The sequence below is a fragment of the Camelina sativa genome, chromosome 8 (assembly GCF_000633955.1).
Source record: "Camelina sativa cultivar DH55 chromosome 8, Cs, whole genome shotgun sequence".
NCBI lineage: Eukaryota > Viridiplantae > Streptophyta > Magnoliopsida > Brassicales > Brassicaceae > Camelina > Camelina sativa.
The window spans coordinates 6667682-6680617 of record NC_025692.1 but is presented as its reverse complement, the minus strand read 5'-3'; the positions used below and the strand labels follow the sequence as shown (position 1 = coordinate 6680617).

General features: G+C 34.8%; 3 protein-coding genes across 3 annotated transcripts; all 3 read left to right on the top strand.

Annotated features, from left to right (window-relative positions):
* On the top strand, nucleotides 6247-8322 carry LOC104706515 (NAC domain-containing protein 89). The gene is made up of 4 exons (XM_010422712.2): nucleotides 6247-6608; nucleotides 7137-7390; nucleotides 7545-7775; nucleotides 7880-8322. Exons 1-4 carry the CDS (start codon nucleotides 6407-6409, stop codon nucleotides 8213-8215), a joined length of 1023 nt encoding a protein of 340 aa, XP_010421014.1. The 5' UTR covers nucleotides 6247-6406; the 3' UTR covers nucleotides 8216-8322.
* On the top strand, nucleotides 8510-10538 carry LOC104706516. The gene is made up of 3 exons (XM_010422713.1): nucleotides 8510-8809; nucleotides 9190-9375; nucleotides 10210-10538. Exons 2-3 carry the CDS (start codon nucleotides 9220-9222, stop codon nucleotides 10378-10380), a joined length of 327 nt encoding a protein of 108 aa, XP_010421015.1. The 5' UTR covers nucleotides 8510-8809; nucleotides 9190-9219; the 3' UTR covers nucleotides 10381-10538.
* On the top strand, nucleotides 11851-12351 carry LOC104706514. Its single transcript, XM_019229224.1, has one exon. It carries the CDS (start codon nucleotides 11899-11901, stop codon nucleotides 12178-12180), a length of 282 nt encoding a protein of 93 aa, XP_019084769.1. The 5' UTR covers nucleotides 11851-11898; the 3' UTR covers nucleotides 12181-12351.

Sequence of the window (12936 nt, the reverse complement as noted above, 5' to 3'; positions counted from 1 at the left end):
ATCTTATATGGGTTATAGTTAAAATGATATCAAACACAATCTATGCTTCATATCAAAACTATTTTTTAATTTAGAATTAAAAATTGACGAACAAAATGAAAAAGCACTAAGTTTTTTTTTTTTTTTTTGGAAAACTAACATTGGCTAATATATTTTATATATATCACTATCTCATAAGTAATAATTTTATTTCATGTTAAAAATAAATGAGGTTTATATATGCATAATACATTTCCATAGTTTAATTTTTACATACTTATCTTATATGGGTTATAGTTAAAATGATATCAAACACAATCTATGCTTTATATCAAAACTATTTTTTAATTTAGAATTAAAAATTGACGAACAAAATGAAAAAGCACTAAGTTTTTTTTTTGTTTTTTGGAAAACTAACATTGGCTAATATATTTTATATATATCATTATCTCATAAGTAATAATTTTATTTCATGTTAAAAATAAATGAGGTTGATATATGCATAATACATTTTCATATCTTCTGAGTTATACGTGATTTTTTTAGAAAAGCTTGGTCTCATAAATTTTTTGAAAATAGAGACTGCTTGTACAGTTGTCGTGTAGTTTTACTTTATAACATAAAACATTCTCATAAGAATAAGACAAGAATTTCTTAAAAATATTTTTTTACCAATATAACCAAGTTGAAGCAATTGTGAAGTTTTGTAAGACAATATACTATTTGGTGAGAAAATATGAGAGAATTATATCTTATTATAACTTTCCTTTTAGGATTACTATTTTGTCGTGTAATTTTCTAAGTTAATATTTATATGAATGAATTGTATCATTTCCTATCCTTTTTATGTTTTTAGGAAAAAATTATTGTATTCATGTAGAATTAGTAACTTCATATTATAATTAGTAACCAATTTTACAATTTCTAATTTTCTTGAATATACTTATTAAAATTATTCTTTACACTTTTAAAACATATAAAGACAATTTTTTTTGTTTATATACATCTTAGAACTATTTTTTTACATTTTAAATTTTTTTAAAATTTTATAATTTTCATATAGTTATCTTTTCACATTCTTAAAACTTCTTTATTTTTTTTTAATTTACATATTAAAATGATCTTTTTATTTTTAAATTGTTAATTTTCTAATTTTCTTATAATCTTTGCATTTTCAAAATTACTAAACAAAATTTTATTGTTTATATACGTATTAAAATTATTTATTTACATTTTTTAAAGATCGTTGAGAACTATAATTTTCTTATAATTGTCTTTTTACTTTTAAGAAAAACTAGTAAAAGTAAATTTCTTGTTTTTTTTTGGTGAGGAGTAAATTTCTTGTTTTATACTTGGCAAAATATTTAATCGAGAAAATTAACATTGTTGGGATCAAGTTTTGGAAAATTACTAATTTTGAAAACCATGTTTTATATCAAACAACGTGACAGAACATTGATGATACGACTGTGAGAAAGTTAGTTAACATGTCGTCGTTGGATAAGTCTTCGTCACACCATCTCTTTGGAAAATTCTTCACGAACACGACTCCGCCGTCTTTAAAAGAAACAGAACAATCGCTCAGGAAGCAATGGGTTCTCTCGGGCGACATGACTCTCCAAAAGCTAGGCGACAGCGATATCTTTTTGTTCGAATTCATACAAGAGAATGACAAAGCCATGGTTCTAAAGAAAGAACTTCACTACGTCAATGGAGTTATCATAGTGATCAAGGAAGGACGAGTTTCCCAAAAATCAAACGAAAAAATAGTAATCAAGGATCTAAACTCTTCTGCAATGATTGATTTCACAGTTGTTTCCTTAACTGTTGGTGTCGTGGGTTTTCCATCGTATCTTTACAGCGAAATCTCCTTGGCAGATCTCAAGTCTCTAGTAGGCGACAACAATCCCGTTTTATATCTCGAAATAAGCAACTCTGATATGTATTTTCTCGTGGATATTGACCTCAAGAAGCCACTCAAACCAGGATTTTACGTTGACGAAAACCAAAACCGGTTCGTGGAGTTCAAATACCCTACCTTAGGCGACTTTTGCTACAAATGTGGCATGATAGGTCACATCAAAACCAATTGCGACAAGGTCAGGTTTCCTAAGGAACGTGCCTTGAATGCCACGTCAAGAACCCACGTCTATGGCCCTTGGTTAAGATCTCCCCTCGGACCCTATTACCAAATTGTTCTGACCAAATCACATGGGAAACAGAATAGTTTTCGTGAGTGCGAGAAGACCCTCTCTTATGCTCAATTCTTTATAGAGATTGAGTATAACATGGTCAATATCTACAACCCTATATCCACGATAGAAACAAGAACAGTGTCCACTCACAGATTTCGTTTCCCTTGTTCTTACCTAATTGACACAACAGAAACAGAGTCCACAGATTTTACTACCAACACTACTTCCAAGGCGTACGAGGTTATACAGAGGGAGATTTGCAAGAATGCGCCTTCTTTTTTCGCCGATTTTGGACATAAGTCGTTGAACAAACCTGATGATATCGGAAACCTCGTGAAACAGTTGAAATTATTCAAGACGAACGAGTTTTGTTGTGAAGATAAGTGGCTGCCTCTTAAACTTCAGTTCAAGAGACAGTTTATGTTAACGCATGTTGATTATGAGACCAGGCTCATGATACGTGGGGACATAAAATGCGAGCAATTGATCGGGAGTAAGATCTCGGATCTGATCAAGAAGAGAGTAGAGAAGAACGAGGATTTGCTTTCTTTGTCGTCCTGGGAAAACCTAATAAGACAAGCGATATCGGAGATGGGTTTCACTAATCATATGCATCCCTCTTTTGTGTCTATTAGAGCAAAGCATGCGATGGAGAAGGCGGTGCATATGCAGATTTCATCGAATTGTTGTCCAATACCAGCAGATAGATCCACGGTTTCCGGGTTGGAGCGTTTCAAGGTGCTTGGACCAGGCATGGATCGGCTCGATCCGTGTAAAATTTGCGTTGGAGAGATTTTCTTGGAGAAGAAGCAACCATATTGCCCTGCTCTCATGTCTTCCACAGGTCCTGTATTGAAAAATGGCTTCGAGTTGGTCACAAGTGTCCCCTATGTTGTTTCAAGTTACCTACTTACCTTCACAAAAATAAACAATTTTCTTTTGAAATTTTGTTTGTTTTTGTATTATTCACTTTCATCATACTTTTTTGGTCAACCTTTTTATAAGCATTTTTACAATAAATGTCTCTCCTCTCTTATTTGGTTATTTTGATTTCGGCTTGGTTTGTTGCATTGATGATCTTGATTTGGTTATTTGGTTCTTTAACAATAAGCGATGGTCTACCCCTGATATTATTCATCAGGCCCTTCTAGCTAGATCTACGTATGTGGAAAGAAGCATACATAATTGCTTCTCAACATACTACAACACAGAAAGGATAAGATGCCTACTCCACTTACTCACCAAGAGGTATGTACTTACTCAAATTCCATCTCGATGTTGCGGGCATTGGCTGGAGCTTACATGACTCCCAAGGAAGATATATCCTTAAGGGCTCTGCATCAATTGATCCAACAGAATCAGCAATGGAAGCAGAAGCTATAGCCTTAAAAGAAGCTCTTCTCCAAATGAAGTGTTTAATTAAAATATCGCAATATCACTTTATGTGGAGGCTCGCTCTCTCTATATACCTAATGAAAGTTGCTGAACAAGGATACCAACCCGGCAACCCCTCCTTGGGCCTCACGAATATCACAGCTTTGGCTAAAGACTTGTATCACTTTAAGGTCATTGGCATGAGCTACTGTCACGGACACTAACTGTCTTTTGGGATTCTATAAATATGTGTTACTGTATAATTCTTTAAACGTTGTATCTTTCTTTCTTTCTATCTAATGGAAATTGGCCGACAAAAAATAAAATAAAATAAAAAGAAAAAACTTTATAAATCATCTTGAGGGTTTATTATATACAATATTTATATTTGAAAGTTTCTAGGGAGAATATCAAATTTTAGAGGTTTAAATCCGGAAGAAGCGGCAATATTTAACACTATTCTTATGACTTTATGAGATTTTTCCTACAGATAAATGCAAGTTTTCATATCATTACTATGATATTTCCATTAAGGATTTGTTTAGCTAGAAAACAAAAGAATTAAAAAAGTTAGTCAGATCTAAGTCTGACAAGGAAAAGGAAAAGGTTTTGTTTTTTTTTGTTTTTCTTCCACATAAATAGAAGTACATATGAAACTAGCAATGTGACATAACACATAGATCATACGATTGTGAGAAAGTAAACATGTCGTCGTCCGATAAGTCTTCGTCACACCGTCTCTTTGGAAAATTCTTCACGAAAACGACTCCGCCGTCTTTAGAAGAAACAGAACAATCGCTCAGGAAACAATGGGTTCTCTCGGGCGACATGACTGTCCAAAAGCTAGGCGACGACGATATCTTCTTGTTCGAATTCATACAAGAGAATGACAAAAAGATGGTTGAAGTGGACGAATTTTACTACGTTAGTGGAGTTATCATAGTGTTCAAGGAAGGACGAGTTGACCAAAAATCAAACGGAAAAATAGTAATCAAGGATCTAAACTCTTCTGCAATGATTGATTTCACTCTTGTTACCTTCGCTGTCGGTGTCGTGGGTTTTCCATCATATCTTCTTTACAGCGAAAACTCCTTAAAGGATCTCGAGTCTCAATTCAGCGATTCAGTTCTCGAAATAAGCCACGGGAATATCTTTCTCATAGTGGAAATAGATCTCAAGAAGCCACTCAAACCTGGATTCTACATAGACGAAAACCAAAACCGGTTCGTGGAGTTCAAATACATTGACTTAGGCGACTTTTGCTACAACTGTGGTATGATTGGTCACTTCAAAAGCAATTGCGACCAGGTCAGGTTTCCTAAGGAACGTGTCTTGAATGCCACGTCAAGAACACACGTATATGGCCCTTGGTTAAGAAGATGTAGACCTTCTCCTCTCGAACCGTATAACCAAATTGTTCTGACGAAATCACCTGGGAAACAGAATGGTTGGCGTGAGTGCGAGAAGACTCTCTCGTATGCTCAATTTCTGATTGAGATTGAGTATAACAAGGTCACTATCTACAACCCTATATCCACGATTGATACAAGAACAGTGTCCACTCACATATTTCGTGTTCCCTGTTCGTACCTTGACAGAGAAACAGAGTTCACAGATTTTACTACTTTGAAGATGTACGAGGTTTTGCGGAGTGAGATTTACGATAACTCGCCTTCATTGTTCCGCGGTTTTGTACATAAGCTGGTGACCAACCTGAGGAAATCGGACGTCTTGTGGAGCAGTTGAAAGTCATCAAGAAGGATGAGTTTTGTTTGGATGATATGTGGTTGACTCTTAAGCTTCAAGTCAACGGAAGAATTGAGTCAACGCATGTTGATTACGAGACCAAGCTCATGAAACGTGAGGACTCAAAATGTGAGGGATTGATTATAAGTAAGATCTCGGATCTGATCAAGAAGAGAGTGGAGAAGAAGGAGGATTTGCTTTCTTTGTCGTCCTGGGAAAACCTAATCAGAGAAGCGATATCGGAGATGGGTTTCACTAATTTTATGCGTTCCTCTTATGTGTCTGCAAGAGCAAAGAAGGCAATGGAGGACGCGGTGCAGATGGAGATTTCATCTAGGTTAGAGCGTTTAAAGGTGCTTGGACCAGACATGGATCGGCTCGATCCGTGTATGATTTGCATTGGGGAGATGTTTCTTGGGGAAGAAGCAACCAGATTGCCTTGCTCTCATGTCTTCCACAGGTCCTGTATTGAAAAATGGCTTCGAGTTGGTCACAAGTGTCCTCTTTGCTGTTTCAAGTTACCTTCACAAAAATAAACAATTTTCTTTAGAATGTTTTTGGTGTTATTTTTTTTTTTTGGTCGGAAATGTTTTTGGTGTTATATTATTCACTTTCATACTTTTTGTTTCAACCTTTTTATAAGCATTTTTACAATAAATGTCTCTTCTTTCTTATTTGGTTATGTTGATTTCGGTTTGGTTTGTGGCATCGATGATTTTGATTCAAGGGGATATTTACTAGTAAGACAGAAACTAGAAGTCATAAACTGAGATTACGTCAAAACAACAAGGGTCTAAATGAAATAAAACGACAATTTTTAACTAGGTATAGTGACGTGGCACTTATCTGTAGATTAAGCAATACCCGCGCAACACGTACGCACAAAACCATGTGCGCACCTGTGAAGTGTTCCAATGGAATGCAAATTATTCAAAGCTAAGTATAAGTGAGAAGAGACGAGAGAGAGAGAGAGAGAGAGAGAGACTGCGAGAGCCAAAGAAGCCAAAAAAAAAGATTTCTCGAACATTCCCACTTCTTTTGTTTTTGTTTTTGAGCGGTGAGTTAGAGTATTAACGGGCTTCGTGGCGACTGTTGTGTACGGGGGAGCCTTCATGGAAACGGAGGCGTTTGGAGTATCTAAGGAAACGGCGGCGTCGGTAGAAGCGTCGACGGTGTTTCCTGGGTTTAAGTTTTCGCCGACTGATGTGGAGCTGATTTCGTATTACTTGAAGAGGAAGATGGATGGTTTGGAGAGGTCCGTCGAGGTTATACCTGACGCTGAGATTTACAATTTCGAGCCTTGGGATTTGCCCGGTTTGTCTTCTGAACCGATTGTTTCTTTTATGTGCGTGCGTGTTTTTTTTTGTTTGCTTCGATTTCACTTTTTAGGAAAGAACCAAAAAAAATAAAAATCCTATTTTTGGGGGCAGAGATGATGTTTGAGATTAGGGAACCAGTTGAAGTTAGGGTAACTTGTTTCTTCTTGAAAACCAAAATGAAAATTTGTTATCTTTTTTGTAGATATTGATTTCTAGAGACAGAATTGTTGAAGTTGTGAATTATGATTTCCGTATGCTATGAGCCTATGACTCAGTCAATCCTTCTTATTTTGAATACAATTGGGGCTATGACATGCTTTGGTTGTCTTTATTCATGATTCTCTTCAACTTGAATCTGTTAGCATTGTCCTGTTTTAGAAAAGTCCATATCTTTGACAACTTTAGGACTGTTGTCTTTGCTACACAACATCTTTGCTTAGATTATGTTGAGATGGTTAAGGTTTCTATGATTTCGCTTTGGGAATTTGACAAAAAAATTGTTTGTGTGTGTTTTTCTTTCCAGATAAGTCGATTGTTAAATCTGATAACGAGTGGTTCTTCTTCTGTGCCCGTGGCAAGAAGTATCCACATGGTTCACAGAACAGGAGAGCAACGAAGATGGGATACTGGAAAGCCACTGGGAAAGAACGTGATGTGAAGTCTGGTTCTGAGGTCATTGGAACTAAGCGGACACTTGTTTTCCATATTGGCCGTGCTCCAAAAGGCGAAAGAACTGACTGGATTATGCACGAGTACTGCATGAAAGGAGTATCACTGGTAATCTATTCCTCCTGAGAGTTTGGTTTTGTCTTACTTAATTTGATTGTTTAAAACATATTACATAAGTGGTTACTGAGGAATACAATAACGTTTTAGGATTTTGGTCTATTGGCTTGAGTTGATTGATTATGATATTCTGTATATTTTCTAGGATGATGCTATGGTTGTTTGCCGGGTTAGAAGGAACAAAGAATATCATAGTGGTACAAGTCAGAAGACACCACAGCCAAATTTAGCAGCCGAGAAACACATGACGTTGCAAAATGGTGCTACTAGTTCAGAGAGTCCATCTGATTGGGATAACTTGGTTGATTTTTACCTAGCAGGTGAATCAGGGGACAAATTGCTCGCTGAAATGGCTGAATCATCAGAAAATCTACAGGTTCGTCACCTTCGTTTTGTTTATTATCTTTTCCACCTATCTATCTAAAGCTATGTCCAGGTTCTTGTTTCTCATAATGAATTTGATGTGTGTGTGTGTTATAGGTGCATAATGACGAGGATTTCTTTGCGGATATCCTAAGGGACGAAATCATCAATCTTGATGAAGCGGTGAAGACAGGGAACACATCAAACGAAGTCCCAACACTTGAATCAGCATCAATGGAGATAAGGGTACTTCCTTTACCAAACATGATAGACAAACAAATGTCTTCATTGTTAGAGGAAAGACCATCACAGAAGAAGAAAGGACAAGATGCCACGGAATCATTATCAAGCTGCTTCGTTGGTCTATACTCGATCAAATCAGTGAACAGAGCACGATGGGACGTAATTATATGTGTAGTTGCTCTTATAGCAATGTTGTTTTATCTAGAATAATTAAAAGTCTCTTATGGAAAAAACAAAAAAGTAGGAACCAGTGTTCCTCCTCCTGTGTTGTTTTGTTCTCCATGTTGTCAAGAAGAATAGATTATGGTTGTATTTTTTTTGTGTGTGTGTTTAATGTTTTACAATTCTCCTCCAACTCAAACAATCTCGAACTTAGAAGAAAGTGAATTAAGAAGGAAGATGTTTTTAGTGATCAATATAGGAGTTTGGGTGTGGATTAATGAGAACTGAAAAATATTGGGGCAATTTAGTAAATTAGTATTTTTTTTTCTAATTTCCCTACTCTTTTCATTCTCGTCCAGACGGTTTTTGCACTGAGATTTGTAAGATATCTCTCGCCGCCATTAAACCTCTCTGCTTTTGCATTTGCTTTTTATACACGAAGAAGGAAGAACCCATATTTGGGAGAAGAAGACAAAGGTTCCTACACTGCTTAATCCGTTAGAAAACGATTTTATTAATCGAAAAGATCTCGATTAGTTTCTTTCAGTTTTGACGGTGCCGCGCCGGAAACAAAAAGAAACCCTAGAAAGGAAGACGAGGATTTCGATAATGAAGTTTGATTTCACTGTTCAATTTCGATCTGTAAGTTGGAGAAATCATCTTGTTTGATAATGCTTCAATTTTGTTTGTATGGTAGTGCTGAATAAGAAGATTCAATTTTTTTTTCTATAGCTCTTTAGGTTTTGGTAGGTGTTAGTAGCTTATTCTTAGTAGTAGCTAAAAGAAGGAATTGGGGATTCGTGTTGAAAAATCTATAAGGTCATTGATAGAATTTGCTTTTTCTAGTAGTAGCTTACACTGATTAAATATGTTCTATTTTTGGTTTTTTCTTAGAAAATTTGAACTGGTTGGTGAGTTTTTTTTTAGTCACATTCAATCTCATTTTCGATTAGGCGTGTTCTTGTATATGTTAGGATTAGTATGAATGGGACTATAGTATTTGATTGTGAAATTTGGAGCAGGTTTTGTAAGGAGCTGAATTAGAGAGAAAAATGTCGAGGCCGATCATGCTTGTGTTTCTTCTGGTGATACTCATAGTTACGTCTCAGTTTGAATGGAGGCAACCACTTCTTGAGCTTGATGCAGCTCCTAGTTTGTCTCAGAAACATCAGCAAATTGCAAAGAGGGAAGAAGCTGTCAAGGAGAAGGTACTTACTTGTATTCTAATTCTGTTTCTTGGAACTTTGGAAAATTATGTGTGTCCACAATAGTAGATGTGCTTTCAGTTGTATGTGAAGGATCTGAATTGGTTTTTCGAATTGTGTCTTGTAGATTAGTAAACGTCAAGAAGAGATTAGACTATTATGAGTTAGTTACGTTCTGATGCTTAAGATTCCTAAATACCTTGTTTGGCTTCTTTTATTGGCAATGAAATGCTTCTAGTTACATGCTTCTTGGGACTAGATTTCATATATTTACTTCATTTTCTTCCTAGATCAGTTGTATGCGAATGATCTGAATCGGTTTTGGAATTGTGACTTGTAGATTAGTAAAGAGATTAGAGTTAGTTGCCTTACAATGTTCTGATGCTGAAGATTCCTAAATACATTGGTCGACCCGTTTCTATATACCTTGGTTTGGTTTCCTTTTATTGGCAATGAAATGCTTCTAGTTCTATGGGACTTTTGCAAAGATTTAACCTTTTCCTGGGATAAGATTTTATATCTTTACTTCCTTTCCTCTTTAGAGAATGTGTCTGGAATTCATCAGTGTCTCAGAATTCTTAGTTTCGCATAGAAATTAGGGATTGGTCCGAGCCTTCTGTTGAGTTTTCCCTGATTGCATCAAATAAATAACGTTAGTGGAGAAAAAATAGAATAAAAAACCTATGTCTTGCAACCTTTAAGCTCCATCGGATGTATGCTAACCTCGTGTTGTAGTATAGTTTTGAACCTTAATTATACATACATATTGTCCTATCTTGAACCTTCAAGTGGAAGACCTGTCAATTCATAACTCGTATATTGTTAATGATTATACAGATCATCTTGTCACAAGAGAGACATATCCAGAGGCTAAATGACCTTGTACGAAGTCTTCAAATACAGTTACAGCGATGCAAAGGAGAGAACGAGACACGAAACGCCACTGAAACCTCCAATCTAAACAAACAGTTCATTGAGCTAGAGAGGAAACACATTGTGGAAGACTAAAATGTTTCCTCCATTACAACAAACTCTAATAATAAATAACCCACGATGGTACGTAAAAAAAATTGTTGTAATTTATTTCTGTTGTGTTAAAAACCTTGCTGATGATTCGATTAGGAGTGTATTTACCTTATTCATGAAAAAAGGTTTGAGATTTTTAAGTGTCATAGAAAAGTTAAGAATTGGTGTACTTGCAATCATATCCTTAGTAATGGTTGATCGATTCTATCAATTATCTAAGAAAAGCACACATGAAACACATAAAACACATAAACGATGTCTTTGTAAAGTCAAACTTAGGTTGTGTTGTTAGATTTTATTTTGACTGATGAGAAGGCTTAAACGAAAGTCTAAGATGACAAAAGCAATCTTATGTCATATGAATGTCATATTTTTATTTGCCTTTTAAATGGTTCGCATGATTCCATCGGTCAGAGCCTTAAAAACTCTCTTAGACACACCAACCACAAACTCCGTATTTGTTGTTCTCTATTCAAACCAAAACCAAATCCCATGGGAATTTTCACCTACTCATTATTTTTTTTGGGTCAATCTTTCCATCATTTGTTTGGCCGTGCGTGTAAGCTTATCCAAATTCATAGTCGCCAATATTACTCAATTTTTCAACAATTATTTTTTTTATGGTAGCAAATTGTTATTGAAAAATATACCCTAAACGACTTTAAAAATATATATTTTGAATGTTGCACTAGTTATTTATTTGTAGAGGAAAACTAATAATATCACCTACCCATCTGACTACGTACATATTTGTTATGTCAACACCGATTTAACTACATTACAATTTACAAGCTTACAAGTTTGAAACAAATGCATTGTTCTCTCTTTCTCTCCATTTGAATTTCAATTTTCATGATATAAGTATGAGAATATATGTCGAAGGACAAAATATCTTGGTTGTATTTATCCAAATACTATTTGGTAATAAATGCAATTTGAGAGCCCAAGTCATATACTCAATCTTTTTTTGCATTTTATTTTCAAATCACATTTATTGCTAAAAACACCTCATTTTGTAATTATTTTCTACAAGAATATTTATTTTGATAGCTAGATGAAACTAATCCCACTAATTAATATACATTCAATGAGACTCTCTCTCTCTCATCATCTTGCGTGTATCTTCTATGTTCTATCTCTTTATATAACAACAGCCACTAACATGAAGACGTCAAACTATCTCTCTTTAGATCTCAAGAACAAGAACAAATACTAGAGTCTACTAATCTTCCGTAAGGTAAGCTAATTTTGGAACCCAGAGATCCAAGTTCATTTGTTCTCATCGAAAAACTTTTCTTATTGTTATTTTCATCTTCACTTTTTGATTGATCTCCATATATATATATATATATATATATATACTGATATACAAACATCTATCTCCATCTAAGCTTTTGTTACGCAATCCCCGGTTTGAAACTTATTGTGTTTCTTATTGTGATTCTTGTAGAATCATATACCATCCATCATACATATTACTCTTCTTGGAAGGCAAGAAACATGAATCAAGAAGCTGCGAGTAACCTTGAACTTGAGCTGAAATTAAACATTTCACCATCGTTGGATTCTTCTTTGCTCACTGAGAGCTCATCATCATCGTTATGCTCGGAGGAAGCTGAGGGTGGAGGAGGAGAGGCTAAATCAATGGTGGTCGTTGGTTGCCCTAATTGCATCATGTACATCATCATCTCTTTAGAAAGTGATCCTAGATGCCCTAGATGCAACAACCATGTTTTGCTTGACTTTCTCACCGGAAACCATAGCAAGAAGAGCACTAATTAAGAAAATATATATATCAAATTAAGAATGTTTTTTTTGTTCTTCCTCTTAATTTGTTGCCACATTTATTGATAGTTTGAATTAATCTATGATGAACGGCTATGTTCATAGAATCCAAATATACACTTGATTTTGTAAAATATATCATTAGTATTAATACTGACCATTTAGCGATGAATATAACTTCTTATAGAAAAATAAGCAATGAATATTGATTTTTGTAACGGGACTAAAACTAATGATGTTTTACAATCCATCAGAATATTGTTTTAGCGGTGGATTAATGGCTAGTAATGATGATGGATGTGTCCTCATCAAAAAAACTTATAGTAATCCGTTAACGGATTGTCCTCGCAAATCTATCGCTTTTATCGATTTGGGAGAGATTTGCTACGTATTCGTCCATGCGAAGTGGTTTAGGATGCTCTATATTTTTTTTGACTATTGTGATATTTAACTTTATAAATGGAAAATGGTTGTTGTTGACTTGTAGTAAGTTCAATGTACATGTACATGACATACTTAGTTATGTTTTTAATATGAAAAATGTGGAACGTAACAATGACTTTTTTCTTTTCCCTTTTTTGCACTAAGTAATTCTATGTTAAATGCGAAGTATATACATATATATACACATCATACATCAAACAATAAATATGTTTGGTTTACTTGTTACCAAAGTTGTTGAACTAACAAATTAAATGTTTATAAAAACATGAAAAAGAGTTGTGCTTATGAATATGAAAATCTTCAACTAGA

Bases quoted from the DNA above. Each gene is read 5' to 3' on its own strand.
- LOC104706515 (XM_010422712.2), top strand. From the start codon at position 6,407: ATGGAAACGGAGGCGTTTGGAGTATCTAAGGAAACGGCGGCGTCGGTA. The intron at 7,391-7,544 runs GTAATCTATTCC...TATATTTTCTAG, and splicing joins GCATGAAAGGAGTATCACTG to GATGATGCTATGGTTGTTTG. The intron at 7,776-7,879 runs GTTCGTCACCTT...TGTGTGTTATAG, and splicing joins AATCATCAGAAAATCTACAG to GTGCATAATGACGAGGATTT.
- LOC104706516 (XM_010422713.1), top strand. From the start codon at position 9,220: ATGTCGAGGCCGATCATGCTTGTGTTTCTTCTGGTGATACTCATAGTT. The intron at 9,376-10,209 runs GTACTTACTTGT...ATGATTATACAG, and splicing joins AAGAAGCTGTCAAGGAGAAG to ATCATCTTGTCACAAGAGAG.
- LOC104706514 (XM_019229224.1), top strand. From the start codon at position 11,899: ATGAATCAAGAAGCTGCGAGTAACCTTGAACTTGAGCTGAAATTAAAC.